Source organism: Neovison vison, chromosome 2, assembly GCF_020171115.1.
Source record: "Neovison vison isolate M4711 chromosome 2, ASM_NN_V1, whole genome shotgun sequence".
Taxonomy (NCBI): Eukaryota; Metazoa; Chordata; class Mammalia; order Carnivora; family Mustelidae; genus Neogale; species Neogale vison.
The window spans coordinates 215,102,774-215,120,990 of record NC_058092.1 but is presented as its reverse complement, the minus strand read 5'-3'; the positions used below and the strand labels follow the sequence as shown (position 1 = coordinate 215,120,990).

Genomic DNA, 18,217 nt, shown 5'->3' with positions numbered 1-18,217 from the left:
CCTCCCCGGCCCCCCACCGCCGCCTGCCTGGAGAAGCCTCTTGGGGCCTGGCTGGTTGGGATTCCCAGCATCGTGCTTGGCAAGAAGGAGGGAGCCAACCGGAAAATGCGATTATTCCAGGGAATTGACTCTGTGACAGCGATGGTGCAGAGAGGCTGGGGGCTGCAGAGAGGCAGAGGCAAGGTGGCCCAAATAGGAGGGGGAGGCCTGAGAGACGGTTGTGGGGACCTGGGACAGGCTGTAGGCTGACTGGGGGCCCCGGAGAACAGCCCCTGCTCCCCATACCTTAGGCATTGCAGGCACTGGCCCTAGACAACTCCAGGGTTGGAGATGGAGAGGAAAGGACAAGGACAGCAGGGTGACAAGAAAACAAAAGGCTCAGAGATGCCAGCCGGAGTCTATAGGAAGGAGACTGTCACAGGCCTCACACACACAAGTATCCCCACACTCCCCTCCCCACCTCACCCCACCCCGCACACTCAGGACACTCGGTCCAGGGCCCATGGAGCTGGGCAGACCGTCAGCACAGGCTTCTGAATGGGGCTGGATGTGTGCTTCCCAAGCTCTGCCCCTTCAGGGGTCCTTCTGTACTTAAATGTGGCTGCTACTGGGCTTCTCAGGCAACCCGAGCCACTGCTGAGCTCCTCTAAGAAAGCAGTTCCTTCTCTTAGACTGAAATCTAGCTCCCTGTATCCAAGGATCTCTTGGATAGATTTACTTAATGTCTCAGGTTCAGTGTCCCTCTGTGCCAGTACTACCTCTGGGGTAGCCCCATGGAGAAAACACTCCCCTCAGGGAATACTCAGACCCACCACACACCTTCCCACCGCTTAGACGATGAGCAGAACCAGACTCAGTGCTCCAGATATTCCCTGACCCGCCCAAGGCACAGTGTGGCCACCGCCTCCCTTGATATTTGCGCTAGATTTCTCATAATGTAACCTAAGGGTATTTGGGGTTTTCTGGTAACCCGAATCCATATACTGGTAGGCAGGACAGAAGCATAGTTAATTAAATGTAAGGATTTTGAAGTCATTAGCCGAGGTTCAAATCCTGGCTGCATCATTTTCTGTCCATAGCACCTTAGATAAATAGCTTAAACTCTCTGGGCCTCTCTTCTTCAGCCATGAAGTCGGCATTCACTGAGGTGTATAACATCTGTACTCTAACACCCCGCTCAGCACGGATGCAGTGAAGTCCAAATGCAGTAAGCTACAGAGGGCACCTAGCAGGTCACCTTGAGGGCACCTTGTAGTCACGAGGTAAGTATGAGCCACTGTTAGGGTTTACCTGCCCCGGGGCTCCAAAGAGAGTGCATGGGCTCTGGGGTGATACAGGCCTGGGTTGAAATGTCCAATCCAGCACTTGAGCCACCTTGCCTCCCAGCCCCAGGTCACTCAGCTAGAGAACGGGGGGAATCACAACTGTATTGCGATGATGACATGAGGGTCAGAGGTAGGGCGGGCAGCCCCTGCGACCGAGGTACTTGACAACTTCAGGTACCAGTGCCTACTCAGGTCGTCTGCCAACCACAGTCAGGTTCCCCTGCAGCAGGTAACGAGCATTCTGCACCGGACTGTAGGACTTCACATGGGTCATGAATGGTATCCTTGACTGAGGACCAGGAAGGAGAAGCTACAAAGCGGAGATGAGAGGGGAAAGAAGAGAAAGCAGGAGAAACAGCAGGGGGTGGGGAGACAGGAGGAGGAGCAGGAAAATGACCCTTTCAGCCTTGTTTGAAATCTTGGAGGAGTCAGGCAGAAAGGTACAGGAGATGCTGGGAAACAGCTAAAAATGGAATCCCCAGAGCCAGTGCCCAGCCCAAGTCTGTCTTCTCTCCCAGCCAGGCTGCCCCTCGGGGTCGGAAGCAGCTACAGGCTGCTGGCCATCTCCAAAATAAGCACCCCCTCGGTGTGCCCAGCTGTGCCTGAAATAGATGACACTGGAGACGGAGCAGCCGGGCAGGGCGCCCTCCGCAGAAGGGCCAGCGAAGGTCAGAGCTGACTGAAAGCCAGGGAAGGGGCCAGGCCCCCAAAGCCACAGGAGAGTGCCCTGGGGCCAGGCTTAGCCCAGGGTCCCCGCTTGGAGACAGAGCAGAGGGCAACCTGTCACCCCAAGGATGGGCTGGCCCATTCAGAAGCAACAAGTTCTACCCCCCGGGCCGGGGACACATGGCTGCCCACCTTGGAGGTGTTTATGTCGGGGCCCGGAGCAGGGAGCGGCGCAAGGCCACAGGAGATGCTGCTCGGCTGGCAACCCTCTCCGTGTCCCGGCTTTCATCTTTCGGGCAGGAATTTGTCAGCCTTCAGCTCCTGCAGAATCTGGCGCCTAGCAGGGCAGGAGGGGGAGTGGCGATCCTTTGCGCCAGGGAGGAAATAACCAGGCCCCACAAGGCCAGTGAGGCCAGGGCCAGGGTTTCCTCCCCTCCAGGTGGCACTCAGGTCACCCACTCACTGACCTGCTGTGTGCCCAGGCCTAGGCAGTGGGTAAAGAGAAGAGAAGCCAGCACCTGGGCCCCAAGGAGCCAGTCAGATGTGGGAGGATCGAAGCTTGGAGGCGTAAAAATATTTGAATATAATTTCCTTACAAAATTCTTAGTGTCTCCAGAGGAAATCTATTTCTCTCTGCCAAGCTCTCACCCAGTCTTGCCTAGAATGCCCCCAGGGACAAGAAGCTCACCACATCCCAAGGCTATCTGTCCCCCTTCTCTGAACAACTACAACAACAACTAGGAAAGCTGTCCTTGCACGGATCCAGAAGCGTCCCCCATCCACTCCTTGGCTCCCCCTGAGCCTTCTCTTCTTTAGGATAAATACCCCTTTTAAGATAATGCTCTCCAACCGAGGCTGAGGTGCCCTTCCCGTTTCACAGTGAGTCCGAGACAGCCTCTTGGAAGAAACAAGATTTGTCCTGGGCCCTGAAGAACAAGAGAGTTCGGAGTGACGGACAGAAGCGAGGAGCGCTCAGTGGGAAAACGGCGCTAGCAAATGCCTGGAGAACAATCTGAGGCCAATGGGGAGAAAGGAAGGGAGAGGAGGAGAGGAGGGGCCAGACTGAGGGCACCAGGGCCAGCTCTGGCAAGGGACCCACTGGGCCCACAAGCTGCCAGCAGTGCAGGGCAACCAAGATAGGGCCAGGGCACTGGTGCCAGGGCCCTCAGGGCCAGGCAAGGGGCTCCTTCAAAGCAGGGCCGCCCATCAGCCCCAGAGTCTTGTTTGTTTAGATTCCCACCTCCCCAGCCCTGGCTCATCTTTAACCAGGGGTCGGCCCGAGGCAGCTGTCTGGCTGGTGGGCGGGCATCTGCCGGCCCCTGTTTGGAAGGCGGCTGGCCCATTTACTGTCTCCATAAACATCCTCCTGCTGGTCAGCACCCAGCACCGGGCAAGGGAAGGAGCCCCAAGGGCAGGAACATGGCTTGGACGGGTAAGGGGTTTCTCTACCCCTCTGGGCAGCGCCCTGAAACCCACACCTGCCTCCACCCTCTCCATATACACCCAACCACAGGAAAGCTAGGAGAAACAAATACTTTGTGAGGTTCATGGAAGGAAGGGTAGAATGTCCCAGAAACACTTGGGAGTCACAGACTCTAAAATTCATGGACAGAGGATCTTAGACATATAGATTCTGACTCATCTGGTTTAGTGGTTCTCAAACTTTTTTTTTTTTTTAAAGCAGTGAAATCCTTTTGTCCAACAGAACCAAAAGCTCTGATTCAAGTCTAAGAGGAGGTCACAGAGCCCTGCCAACTCAGCTGCCTCCAAGATGCCTCTGGAACCCCAGTGTCCCAAGGAACTCAGCTGGAGAACCACAGATCTTGTTCCAAGGAACAATTTAGAGAGCATGGTTTGAATTTCACCCACATACAGGGACTTGGTTTCAAGGCTTCCCGCTCTAAGGAGAGGACTGGTTCATGAGTTGTCTATTTGGTGGGATTTTTAAGTTAAGTATCCCTTTCTAACCTACAAACAATAGCCGTTGCCATTTGTGTAAACACTCTTCCACATCCTTGAGCCTCACAGACTCTCCAAGAGGTAAATGGCACATGTCTAATTATGTCCAAACAACAGACGGGGTGGTTGGGCCACAGAGAGGCTGGAAGGCTTGCTCACAGCTAGTGAGTGGCCATGTCAAGTCTTGGCTCAGCTCTCCTGCTTCTGAAATGTGGGCTTTGTCTCCAGTCCTGCAAGGCCCCAGCTTCTCTGCTACACACACACCCCACCCTGGGACCCCCTGGTCTCTCCAAAGCACCTCAAAACTGTATCTTGGGCCAAAGAGATTGTAGGTGGAAAATCTGAAACTGCCATTTCTGGGTATTAGAAATAGACTAATATTGCCAATCATATAAGATCGCACTTTTCATAAATTCATTCTGGTTTAAAACAAACAAAAAACCAAAAAACCAGAGTGCACTATGAACAAAAGAATGAGACAAAGCCCTCAGGAGCCTTCAGGGAACTGTGAGGCAGACAGACTCACCGCTGAATCAGGGTGCTGGGCACCCCCCAACTTCCCCAGCCAACACTGCTAGGGCTCTGGTGGCCTATCTGTGCCCAACATGTGCTGCTGATCCCTGACATCCTGAGCTCTCATGAGCTCCACCCTGGAAGATGGAGGAAGGCCAACTCCCCACCCCTGGGAGATACTCAGACTTAGCAGGCGGACCAGGTGGACTCACATTTAGAGAAGCTAGGAAGTAATACAGCCCACCTTCCTGGGCCCAAGGCCCAGTTCTCTTAAGCTGTGTGACCCTGGGCAAGTTATCAGATCTCTCTGAGCCTCTGTTGCCATATCTGCAAAATGGGCACAATAATAACATTCCTTACAAAATATTTGAAGGGCTTATGATGTCTTCTTAAAGAGCAGGACAGTACATGATGCAGAACTGCTGGTACCACCGAGACCTCCGTGTGCCTCGGGTGGTCAGGCGCAGGAAGAGTCGTAGGAACAGGGGAGATCAGGGCTTCCTGGTGGAGGGGAGGGCTTGGTGATGAGCCCTGATAGGATCAGCAGAATTGAGGGTGAGCAGAGAGAAGTGGCAGGAAAAGTCCCTGAAGCAGGAGGAACAATAAAATCTTGTTTTAATCAAGAAGAAACGAAAACTAGCAAAGAGGAAGAAATCGCCATCAGCATCCTCCGCTCTTTCCCGCATCCCGAGTTTCGCTCGACTTCCTTAAACTAATATTTGCCTCTCAGCCCCTGGCAGCCACAGCTGAAGGTAAATATTGGTTTAGTCCAGGAAGTGGAAGCCCCAGATGGCAGTGTGGTCCTCTGTTGCCCAGTGCGGTCACACTCTTTGTGCCGCGCAGCTGATGCGCACCCTGAATGGGAGACCTAACCCAGGGCCGTATCTCCAGAGAGGGCCCAGCCTCTCACTGCAGGGAAGCCAGGCTGGCTCGCCAGCCCGCAGACCAGCCCAAGAGCAGCCTGCCCCTCCGAAAGCTCCCCTGCCTGAGCGTCTCTGTACATCTCCATCCTCAGTAGGCAGGTGTTACCAGAACCTGGGAGCCTCTGCCTCAGCTGGCTGAAGCAGAACGCCATGAGCTCTTGGGAGCCCCCTAATGCCGTCCTGAGCTCAGCCACTACCGTTTGGACGTGGTGGTATCTTCTCACACTGACCTTACACCCAGATCAGCCTGGAAGATAGGAATTCCAGGCCCAGCCTGGCTTCTGACTAGCTGGGAGAACTTGGGCAGGCCCTCTCCCATCTCTGGGCCACAGCTCCTCCTTTTGAAAGACTTGACAGCACGGAAGCCACGAAATTTTCTGCTTTCACGGCTCTCTCTCCTTTGACGCACGCGCCTACCCCCTTCTCTACAAGTCATCTCTTCGCTTCGCTCCCTCCCCCGAAGGTTCTGTTCCCTGATGGCTAATTCCCCACCTCTGCGCCTAAGCACACCCCTCCTGTCTGGCCTCAGCTGTTCCTCCCCAACCAGGCCTTTTGTTTCACCTTATGTGGTTCCTGACTCAAAACTCATCTCCTACAGAAAGTCCTGGATTACTCCCCACCTGGAGTGTGGGGAGTACCACCACCCCCTCGCCACACAGTTTTACTCTTCAGCCACATTTCCCTGAAGAACTGGATTTAGGTCACCTCAGAGCAATTAGATGATGACCCCTAAAATAAACACTCTTCAAGGAGAGGGGCTGGGTTTTCAACTCTTGCGTCTCCCCTCCCCTCCCCACCCTGCACAGTACATGGGCTGTAGGGGGCCCACAGGGTATCAGGAGACCCTATACTTGAAGTCTGGGTTCACCAGCTTTCTGCCAGGACCCACAGAGCTGCTCTTCCCGAGCCAACATTTCTGAGAAGAGCAGGGAGACCTTGAAAAACTGGGATAGGAGCTTATCTCTGTAAGTATTAATCACCCCATAAAACTTGTGTTTATTTGCTTGCTGGCAGGTCCCTCTTCCTGGAGGTAGGAAGCTGTTATTCTTGGAAATCCCAGCCCAGGCTTGGGCCAGGGCACCCCGAGGCCAGAGGTGATCTCCTGAACTCCAGCATGTCGGGAGCCTGGAAGGCATGAGGCAGGCCTGCAGAGGCCATGGTGGGGGCACCAGTGGGCCTGGCTTCAGTTCAGGCAGTGAGGGGTGGGATGGCGTGCCCTCCTGGAATGGTCACTGAGGGACAGACCCCAACCCCTGTCTGCACTCTCTCAAGAGAAACAACCCATCTGTCCATGGCCTGATCTGCAGATCTGCTGGGTGCCAGGGGCCCCAAGATATCTCTGATCTGAAGAGCAGGTATGGGCCAGGTAGGGTTTGGAGAGTTTGGGCCGTAGGTCCCACAGACAAACAGGAATGGAGGGGGCAGGCCGAGCAGGAAGTCCCTAAAGATGAGACACTGGTTTGGTGAGCAATCACCTCAGGAAAGAAAGCCCGTCTTCAGAGCTGCCAAGGCAGAGAGCAACCTCTCAGGAGATGGAGAAACTCAAAACTGGCTGAGGAGGGAGCGCAGGGAAAGCCAGAGGCACTGGCGGGATCCGGGCCAGCTGTGGGGAGTGGGGGAGTGGTGGTAAGCAGTGAGGAGGACGGGGAAAAAGACTGACCCCCCGACTATATAGGGCAGAAGGTGGACCCCAGAGGGGAGGCCACCGAATGAGGGTATAGAGCAGCATGCCAACCTCCGAAGAGATCTTGGATCTCTTCTATTTTTACACCAAAAACTATGAGTTTAGGAAGAACAAAACAAAGAGATATTTTAATCTGCTAATTGAATTCAGGGACCAACATCAGGGTTTGAAAATGCCCAGGGATTACTGTGATTTACAGCTCGGACAGGAATCTGCTGGGACTTCAGGCTTACCCGAGGTGCCCAGAGGAGCCTGCTGGGAGATCCAGGTGCAACTGAAAAAACTTCCTGAAAACCCATTTAGAGCCTAAGAGGGGTAATAGGGCCAGGCCCGGGGAGACTGCCTGGGCTGTGTCCCAAGGTAGGGCCCATCAGATCACTCTCCAGGTCACTCTCTGGGCCCCAGAGGTTTGGAAGCCGCATCTCACCTAGCATGTCCCCTTCACCATCCCCTCCCTACCCTTCCCGGACCTTCTAGACCCCGCCTAAGCCCCCTTCTCCAAGAAGCCTTCCTGGACTCCATCCTCCCTCACTGACCTCAGCCTCCTCTGACTTACTGCCTCCCTCCATACCTAACCTGTTGGAGGTTTACTGGGGAAGGTACTGCTTTTTGCATCAAAACACCCAGTTCAAATCCCAGCCCCGCCACATTCCTACACAGGTAAGCCAAGCGTTCCATGGGTCTTAATTTTCTCCCTGACAAATGGGAATGAAAAAACACTCTGTCCAGGGCCAGCTGCTGAGGTTAAATGAGATAGCTGGATGGAAACCATCTCAACAGATGGAAAGGATCCTATGACCACAGCTCTAAACAATTTACTGTCTTCTCGTGGGTTATGCCCTGATGGTGTCTGGAGCGCTTGTTTTTCTCTCTGATTTCCCAGTGAGGCTGGGCTATCTGTGAGTGAGGCTGGGTCTACCTCACTCCCCACCACTTCCCTTCATCTAACAAGCTACCTGCCCTCCCTACCACCCTCCCCTACTTAGAATCCAAATAATCCTTGGTGTCTTCCACACATCAGACACAAGGTTCTACTCTGGATAGAAATCGTGGTAAGACATGGTTTCACCCTGAAAGCCTTCCCCATCTTGGGAAAGACCTATGGATGGGCCAGAAAGTTCAGCCAATGACTCAGTGCTGAGAGAATCCCAGGAACCATGTGGTGGGACCCAAGAAACAGAGAAGAGAGCTCACTCCGGAAGGCTTCATGGAGAAGGTGGCTCTTGAGCCAGGCCTTAATGCCAGAGTGGGATTTTTTATTTCTGGGGACTGTAGGAAAAGGCATTCTTTGTTAGGAAAGGGGAAAGCAAGAATGCTGCCCCTACTGCCTTTACCCCTGTCCCAACAAGACTATAACTTTTTTTAGAGCTGAGACACTTCTGTCTCCCATGTGTACCCCCCACCCCTGCCCAGCCTAGGGGTTAAGTCATAGTATTCACAACCTCTTCACAGATGAGAAGCCTGAGACTCAGACAGAAGTGTCCAGGCTGGAGCACAAACCCAGGCTCCAGAAGTCCACTTCCTGGAAGTGTGAGGCCCTAAGGACACGAGAGCAGCCGAGGGTGTTCACTTGAACTTGGGTTAAGCTTCGCCCTCCCCAAGATGGATGGGGAAGACTGACGGTCAGTGGCTACCTCCAGTGTGTCAGCTGCTTCCTGTAACTCGGCTCTTTAAGCCTCCAAAAGAACCCTGAAAACAATTTACTATTACTTACCTCTATTTCACAAATAAGGAAACTGAGGCCCTGCAGCTAGTACAGGGTGAGGCCCGGAGCCCACCTGGGGCAGAACCAATACTCTTTCCGCCCCCAGCAGGAGCACCCCCGGCACAGAGCGGGAGGAGAGCAGCTTGTTGTCGGGCAGCCTGGGCTCCTTCTTCACTTACTAAGACCTGGAAGGGCTTGCTTTCAGGCTCTTAACTTGTCCACGTGAATGTGTACTTTTATGGAGTTGAAAAACAGAAAGTACCCAAACTATTAATTAATAAAAACAGACTGCTGATGTTTGGAAGTCAACAGAAATGTTTCTGACAATTACTCATTTGTTTTACTTTCACTGTCTTTTTTACTCAAATGAAGGTGTTTTGAAAAGAGCTTCACTGTTCCTTGGCTCTGAAGCCAGAAAGGAACCAAAGGGGAAAGAAAAAAAAAAAAAAGGTTTTCCATTACATCCATGGCGTTTTTGTCCGCAGAGAGATGGAGGCAGGGGCGGGAGCTGGGACGAGCAAGCATAGGCCGGGCACTGACTGTGCTGGGCGCTTTACTTACAGCCTCTTGAATTTCCCTTCATCGCCCCACAAACCCATTTCATAGATGGGAAAGCTGAGGCTTCTGCTGGCTCTGGCTGGAGACACAGCCGTTTTGCCCGTGAGCTGATGTATGTTCAGAGTCAGCATGTGCACAAGGGAGCAAGCTGAGAGCGATCCTAGACCAGCAGTCAGGTGACCTGGATTCTAGTCCCAACTCAGCCACCAGCTCAGCATGGGACCCTAGGAAGCCTGAAACTCTCCAAGGCCCCTTCCAGCCCTGGAACCTTGGGGGTAACGGGCGCCCTCGCCAGGAAGCCTGGCTCCTTAGCACCCCGGGCTGCCTTCTGCTATTCTTCCTTGCCTGATTGCTACCCCCAGTAGGGAGGCCCTACTCACCCTGAGCACCCAGGAGCCCCCAGAAAAGTCTTAGCCACCCCAGTGCCCTCTGCTCTCCCTGCTTACCCCATTCACACCCATCCCTGCAAGAAGCACTGGGCTGGGGTTGGGCCTCCTGGAGGGCTGCACAGCCCAGGGGCCAGGGGCTCACTTGGAACTGAGTGCTGGCTGCCCCACTCAGCTGCGGCGCCTCCGGCCAATGACTCAACCTCCCTGAGCTTGGGCCTCGTCTCCTCCGGCCGGCACTAAGAGAGTCTGTCTCCCAGTGTCGCTACGAGCACAGCAGCAACCAAGTGCTTAGCCCACAGCAAGTCCTAGCTCAGCTGTGGGGTCGATGATTAATATTCATGACTTCCTGGAGGCGGAGGATCTCTGAGGCTGGTTGCTCAAAGGCACAACCTGAGGGGCCCTGGAGGGCAGGAATCCCACCCCGGAGCCTCTTGCCCCAGCTGTGGGCATGAAGGATGGGTGAGCTCTGCAGGACACAGGAAGGCTCCCTGAGCTGTCCCCATGCCCACGTGGCCCTGGGGCCCTACCATTGGGGGAGAGCTCCACATGCCAGATGAACCCCAGCACCTCGGGGGCACGGGGAGCGGGCACTCACCGAGCAGCTGGACGCCCCGCGTGAGGCCGTAGACGTCCACCAGGGCCCAAAGCGGGTCGGCCGTGCGGACCCCGTTGAAGAAGAGCATGGCAGCTGAGTCGTTGATGCGGTAGAATACGCGGCCCTTCTTGTCCACCCAGAAAGCGATGATGTTGCCCTCGTTGGCAAACTCCTCGGGCAGCGCCTTGGCCCAGAAGCCGCTCTGGGACACCAGGTCGGGGCAGGCGTACTTGGGCAGCGAGTCAGGGTGGATGCGGGACGGGTCCTTGCTCGTGAAGCCCAGCCGCAGCGCCCCGCTCCAGCAGCACTGCTTCTTGGTGATCTGGACGGGAAAAGAAACCCTCAGAGGGCGGCCCCTGCCCCGCCCAGCCTCTCCGGCACCCACCAGGGCCCAACGGGGAGGGAGTGGACCAGCTGGGGCAGACTCCCCTGCGGGGAGTGTGGGGGGTTCACACCACCCTGCAGGCCTCCTCTCTCTCCTCTGGGAACCTTCCCACAGGCTGGTGACAGCTCGCGGAGGTCCCCACGGCCACACCCCTCCCCCACTCCCGCTCTGTCCCACTGGGAAGGTTGAGGAAGGAGGAGTAAGAGGGTCCAGCACGAGGAAGGTGAGGAAGAGCGCGAGTGACAGCACAGAGGACGAGAAGGGTGGGGTGCAGCGGGAGCGGGAGGCATTGCTGGTCCCCCGGATGCGCAGAGAGCAGGGAGGGAAGCCCCACCTTCAGCCTGACTTGCTCGTAGATGAGGACCGGGCGGTTGCTGAAGGTGATGGCATTGCAGAAGCTGGCCTGCCTCTTGACGGCCTTGTGGCTGAGGTCCATGAGGATCTGGGAGCCCTTGGTGTGTGGGTGGAAGAGCAGTGGTGTGGCTGGGAGCCCCCCGCCAGGTGGTCCCGGAGCACAGTGCTCCTGCTTGTGGTGGCGTCGGTGAGAGGTGACAGGGAAGGGGCCCCCGATGGAGTCTGCAAAGGAATGAGCCACGATGACGAGGGTGTGGCAGAGACCCCTGAAACAGCAGAGGGCTGGGCACAAGCAGAAGTTGCTCATGGCCCAGGACACCCACCATCACTGAAACTCACCCGCCAGCACCTTTGGCCACCATCTCTTGCCACAGTCCCCTTCGCCACCTACCACCGTGTAGTATCCATCACCATCGGCCCTGGTCCTCTGCCTGTCGCCTCCCACCACCGACTACAAGCTACTGCTACTCACCAGTGCTTCTCACCATCTACCCTCCACCACCCACCTTTGTGATAAACCAGCATTCACTACCAACATCCACCACCATGCCCTGCCACTCCCCACCACCATCATTTTATTTTATTCAACCAATATTCATTACAGACCTACTTAATACCAAGCCCTGCCCTAGGAACGGGGCATACAGGCAGGAAACACACATGGATCCTTTCTCAAGAAGACAACAGCCCAGGAAAGGAAATAGGACATACGCAGGAATCATGATAAAAATGGCAGACAGAGATTAATGCCGAAAGGATGGAACGGCAGGTCACTTCTCAGGAAGGTGTCCTGGAGGAGGGGAGGAGGGGGAGAAGGCATGGAGCTGGACTGACAAGGCTAGGCTGCAGTGCACATGTGACCTTGGAGCTGCCCTTGGAGACCAGCAGGGTAGCTGGGCTCCAGGACCACGCCCATGGCTGCCCTCCTTTAGGGCCCCCCCTCTCCACCTCAGGCAGCCATCCGGCTTCATACCAGCCACGCCCGCAACAGGTGGGCCTCGGCACCCAGGCTTCCTGATGGAACTCAGATCGGCCTCAAGAACCTCTGGCCACGAGGCACGCCACTTTCTCCTGCTGATCACTCTACCGCACCCCAAAATGGGACAGAGGAAAGAATGGGGTGTGGTCCAGGGGAAGGCACGTTACAGGCATGTGGGGTTGGTGTCCAGGAGACAGGACAGAGATTAGAAGGAACGTGGAGGAGGTGGCAGGTAGCTTGTATCAGTCACTCACTGGCTGTGAAACCTTAGGGACGTCACTTCCCTGCTCCAGCACAATAAGTAGCTGGAGCTCTAAGACACGTCTCAGCAGCACCGGAAGTATTAACGCAGTCTTGGCAGTTGGGGACAAGGAGAGATGTTCATTTCTTCCCCAAGATCTGTATCCTGTCCATGAGGAAGGGCAGCCCTGCCCTGTGCCATCAACTTGAGGAAAGAGAGACATGGAAGATGGGAAGATGGGGTGGGGGGCGTAGGAAGCCACAGAATGGGACAGAAGCCTTCTGGGAGGTGTCAAAGTTTGGTTCCTCCAAGGCAGAGATTTAATAATGTAAGAAGCTCAATCAGCATCAGGCCTTCTCAGAGGTCTTCCACCCCCTAAAGAGGAGGAGAGGTTTCCAGGAAGGAGAGGAAGACAGGAAGGGAGGAGAGAAGGAGAGAGCAATATCCTGAGCTAGGAAGACCCTGACTTTGGTCCAGGCCATATTTGTATCACTTTGCATCACTTTGCATCTTTGCTTCCTTCTTCCCAAAGGGCCCCAGACACCAGCGTCCATGGTCCATGGTCAGCCAGACATCCTGAGTGTGGGAGGCAGGGCTGGAACAAGGAGGAGTTCCTCTTGTTCCCACTAAGAGAAGAGACTGGAATCACATGACAGTGCTCAAGGCCTTTAAAGTCACCAAGCAGTGAAGGTTGGAACTGCTCAGAGGTGACCCAGTCAGTCTGGGAAGGATACCTGGAAGAGGTTGGGTGTCCCCTAGATAGTACAGTGTAAGGGAGGTCATTCCAGGGAAGGGGGCCGTGGGGATGAAGGACAAAGAGTGGCCACAGGAAACCTACAGCTGCCCTGCCTGGAAGAGGTGTCCTTTGGGGTAGGCCAGCCTCAGGCACAGCTTGACTGCTGGTTTCAAAAAATACCAGCTGGGGAAAGGGATTAGAGATTGTGGTACAGGTATACAATGGAATATTACTTACCAGAGAACAGGGAATGGACTACTGATATGAGAGGCAACATGGATGAATTTCAAAATAATTATTCTGAGTGATATAAACCCGTTTTTAAGAAATAGGCAAACACAATCCATAGAGTAACTGTAGGGCTTCTGCTCCTTTCGAAACAGAAACCTATACCCCGTCCCATTTGTCCTGATCTGAGAAATGCACACTAAGGGCTAGTGATAACACATAGCCTAGAGGTCACCTGGGGCGGGGAGAGGGGTAGGGATTGCAAGGGGCACAAGGGAATGTTTGGGATGATGGATATGTTCACTCTCTGGATCGTGGTGATGATCTCATGGTGTATACACCCCCCCAATTGTACACTCTGAACGTATGTCAATACAACTTACAACTCAATAAAGCAGGTTGTTAAACCTGCTGAGCCCAGCAGCTGGTCACAGCCTCTCCCACAGGGCCACTCCCCAGCCTCCACTCAGGTCCCATGGACCAATCACAAGACCTCAGCTTCCCTCAAAATGCTCCCTCTCCTTCCCACCCATCCTGGGTGGGGTCCTAGGGTTCTGCAAAAAGACCCAGAAAACACTGACTCTGGGCAGATACAGTGGAGACACCCAGGGCCAGAGATCCCTGGGAGGGCCATATCCCTGGGCCTCCCTTCCACCGGAGGACTTTGGGTGGGCAAGGGTGGCACAGGCCCAGCCACCCTGGCTGACAGCAAGACGGATAGAGAAGGAAGGTGAGGGAAACCCTGGTCCCTGGGACACAATGAGCACCCAGACGGGTGACCTCACATACAACTATGGGTACAGGAAGGTACTCCAGACCCTAGGAGACAGAGACTTATTTCTTCCCTAATCCCTTGGGTCAGGAATCACACGTTTACACACGTACTGTGCACACACACATATTCATGTCCACAGGGATGTATGAAACAGCACGCATAGGACACAGGTCCAAGCAACCATGGACCACATACCTCTAGTAATACGGACAGCCGCAGGCCAGGCTCTGAACGGGGAGTTGATGTTCACCCACCGGTTTCAGCCTTAAGGCAAACTATAACTGGAGAGAGGGATATCACTAGCCCATATGACTGATGAAGGCCCTGAGCCTCAGGGACACTGAGTGGCTTGCCCACGGTCACCCAGCTGCCACAGAAAGCCTCCAGCGGCCGAACGCAGGCAGTCCCGCGGTGAGGCCTGTGGCTTCGCCATGAAGCCCCAACAGCCAAGACCACAGGGGTTCTGTGTGCCGGACACATTCTTTTAAAAGCATATTAAATTATACTCGCGACTGGTAAAATACAGGGGGAAATGTTTGTCCATGTGCCATGCAGAACCATTTTGAGTAGCACACTCGGGGAGACCTGGCATTCTGCTAGGCTGCTTTCATGAGACACGTGTGTAGGCCACCAAGACAGAAACACAAACCATGTTGCCTGCATGGCCCTCCTACACGGCTGGATATAAAATGTGGCATGTGCCCACAAGGCACCCCGCTCTGCATTCACAAGGGTGTAAGGAGGAGGGGCCTCGAAACCATGCTGAGTGACAGAAGCCAGCCCCAAAGCCTACCTCTGCTCTGATGCCTTTTTGTAGGACCTTCTGGAACAGGCAAAACTACATCGCTTGAAAGCTCCAGAGTACTGGAGTTTGGGGAAGAGGAAGACACAGGGGCACAAAGGGAGTTTTTGCAGTGATGGAATGTTCTTTATCTTAACTGTGGCAGTGCTCACACAACCTGCACATTTGTCACAGCTCCCCAAACTATACACTTTAAAAGGATGAGCTTTATTATCTACAAATAATGCCTCAAAAGCAACAACAACTAACAAATCAGTGTCCCCTGAGATGGAGGAAAGGGAGGCTGACCACCACTGCTGCCATCAGCCCATGGCAGGGAGTGCCTAGGATGTGGACCATTGGACAGGAGACACCAAAGCCTGGTTGGCCCACAACTCTCGGCCCCGAGCCTCTGGGGTGGGAATAAGGGAAGTGTTCTGGCCACTACAAAGCACGTTCACTGACTCCTAGACCTGTGAAATTATATGCCCGCCTCCTCCTGCCCACAGTGTGGCTCCCAGGGCTGTCCCCGAGCTGTCATTGGCCTCTTCTCTCTGCACTCAGCTCTGAGGAATCAGGGCACACCGAGTCATGTCTGTAGAGATGATATGAAAACCCTCTCCTGCTTGCTGGGTATCTCAAAGTGACCATGGTCCCCTGCCACTTGGCAGACCCCCACATGAACTCCTGACCCTAGCTCACCAAACGCCCCCCCTACCATGCTTCCAGGCCCAGTGGCATCCTTGAGCACATCCAACTGGCCAGTCCCACCTGAGAAAGAGACATCCGGGCCTCATCACGTCTCTTCAAAGGAGGGCCGGAGCCACTGCTTATAGCCATGAAGGTCCTCCCTGCCTGCCTCCAGAGGGCGCCGTTCACACAGACTACAAGAGGAATGGGTCCCTCTGAGGCATCCAACATGCTGGTGATTGTCACCTCACCAACCCCTGCTGTCCTTGCCTGCCAGCTCTCTCCTCCACCTCAGCTGGCATTATGCCCTGGGGGGAGGAAGGAGAGAAAGCAGAATGAGAATTAACACTGGGCACAGCTCTGAGATTCAGGGCCAGAGGGGCGGCTGAGGGCAAGGCTCCTTCCCTACGCCATCCTAAAAGGCTCCCTCCCTGCACTTCAACAGACACTATGGCCCTTAAGGTCTCCATTCTAGGGATGAGTTAAGATTCCGACTGGCTAGCCAACTTGCTGGAGCTCACATAGCAATGAAGTGGCAGAGCTGGGACTTGGACCCTGATCTTCCAATGCTGCTCATAGGGGTCCTTTACTCTACTCGGCATCTAATACTAGAGCCCATTTTCCCCACGAGTCCAAGATGGCAGGCATAGTGGGGAAAGGCTGCGAGGAGAAGGCGCTGGCCAGTCCCAGCTGGGGGAACAGCCACAGCAAAGCAAGCGGGCTCAAGATACTGGGACACTACTCCCCCACTGGCCACCGGTCCTGGTGGAGCCCAGTCTCCCCATCTGGCTCCCAGCAGAGATCTCAGCGCTCTCCTTAGTGACAGGTTTACAAGCTTCCCGGGAGCCACAGTGGGAGGAACCCCCCCACAGGCGAGGCTGCTGCTGACACAATGGAAACTCCCCCACAGAGCCCATTCTTCCTGGGCATTTATGAGGTGCCAGACACAAGCCTGGCCAGCCCTCCAGGTAACCCTCAGCTAGCTCTGGACCACATTCCTGCCTCTCGGTGGGGTCCCAGGGGGAGATGCCGGGACACAAGGCAACCTCTAGAGTGACCTCCTCACTGCCCCCATGCCAAGATCTGCCCCAGAACCATCCTGGCAGAGCCCCGCACGCCCAGGCTGAGCTGAGCTGGGCTGCCAAGGAGAGGGCAGTACTAGCGACAGTGACCAAACCCCATGTGACTTTATAGGTGGAGTCTTCATTCCGCCCCCAGTGCCGGTAGGACACAGGTCCTGGGACGTGAAGTTACCCAGACAGAGCAAAGGGCCCTGATTACGAACCCAGGCCTGCTGCCTCCAAACCCAGCATCTCTGTCACTAACTGTGAGACCTCTGGAGCCTCGCTTTTCTCACCTGTAAAATGGGGGTCATGGCAGACCTTCTTCATGGGATTCTTGTCAGGATTAAATGAGATGATGTATGCAAAACTACCCAGTAAGTGGTTGCTATAATAATGATGATTATTATAATAATTATTATAGATAACAGCTAATAATTATATTATAATTAAGACACAGTTAGCTTATCAGAACTTATTATATAACATTAATAATTATTAATGCTACTGACATCGACATGTGTTCTCGTACCTCCATACCTTTGTTCAAGCTCTTCGCCCCTCCCCACCATACAGCTTCTTTCCCTGCCCCACCTCGCACCTCCACCTCTCCAAGTCCCATCCGCCTTTCAACACAGAATCGCATCGCGTTCAGGACCGCCTTGCTCTGAGTCTGTGACGCTGACCCCAGGGCTGGCATGCTTGTCTGCATCTCTGATGAAGGAGACCTGTCTCACTTTCTAGACAATGGGGATCAGGGAACAAAGAGCTTGAACCCTGAAGTCAGGAGGCCATGGGTTCAAACCCCAGCCCTGCCACAGACTTGCTGTGTGACTTTGGGAAAGTCACTTCACCTCTCTGGACCTTGATCTCTTTCTCTGTAAAACAGGGTCATCTTAGCTGCTCTGCCCACCTCTCCTGGTTGCTGTGACGACCCAGGGAGTTCATAGATGTGAAAGAATTTTGCAAACTTGAACACCAGATCCCAACATAAGGTCTTATTTTTTTTTAATAAAAGCAATAAATCCCACTGTAGGAAATCACCAGCTCTTTTCAGCCCAGTGGGAGGCCAGACACTCTGGTTTTATCTTATCCCAAACACCCTAATCCTGGATTGCCAGGGTAGTCCTGATTTAGACTAGCTTATACCCATGCACTGAACAGGGCTTGCTCTCTCTGGGGTAAAGACGGTGGCAGCCAGTTTGAAGGGTGGGAAAGCAGGTGGGGAGAGGGCTTCAGTGAGAGAGATGATTGTAAAACAGGGCAGATGTGACCTTCTTAGGGGTCATTAAAGGGGCCCACCTCCCTCACGTGCCTCTGGCCTCCAGGCTTGGTCCAAGTGCATTTCTCTGCTGGGAATCTTTCTCTCCTTCCCACCTACTTATCTGCCTTTCTCTCACTCATCCTTCAGACCTGGATTTTAAAGCCCACTTTCCCCTAGAATTCTCTCTGGTCCCAGACCGGGTTCAGGGCCCTGCTATGGCCCCCCAGGGACTCTACCCACACACCCCTAACAGAGCCTCCAGCACCCAAGTAGCCTCTCTCAACTCTGCTCCGTCCGTAGAATTCAGTGCAAAGGCCCTGAGTTGCCCGCTATCTGCAGGACACTATACATCTTCTCCACACCCAGAACGGTCGAGAAGAGAGTCACTCGGATCATTTTCTGTGCT

At 54.5% G+C, this 18,217-nt stretch overlaps 1 protein-coding gene across 1 annotated transcript in view; it reads right to left on the bottom strand.

Moving 5' to 3' along the window:
* NEURL1 (neuralized E3 ubiquitin protein ligase 1) overlaps nucleotides 1-18,217 on the bottom strand; it is a 79,664-nt gene that overhangs the window by 9,655 nt on the left and 51,792 nt on the right. Inside the window, exons 2-3 of the mRNA XM_044240433.1 lie at nucleotides 11,037-11,278; nucleotides 10,318-10,639 (exon numbers count right to left, since the gene is read on the bottom strand). Coding sequence (XP_044096368.1) covers nucleotides 10,318-10,639; nucleotides 11,037-11,278 — 564 coding nt within the window. The remainder of the gene's footprint in view (nucleotides 1-10,317; nucleotides 10,640-11,036; nucleotides 11,279-18,217) is intronic.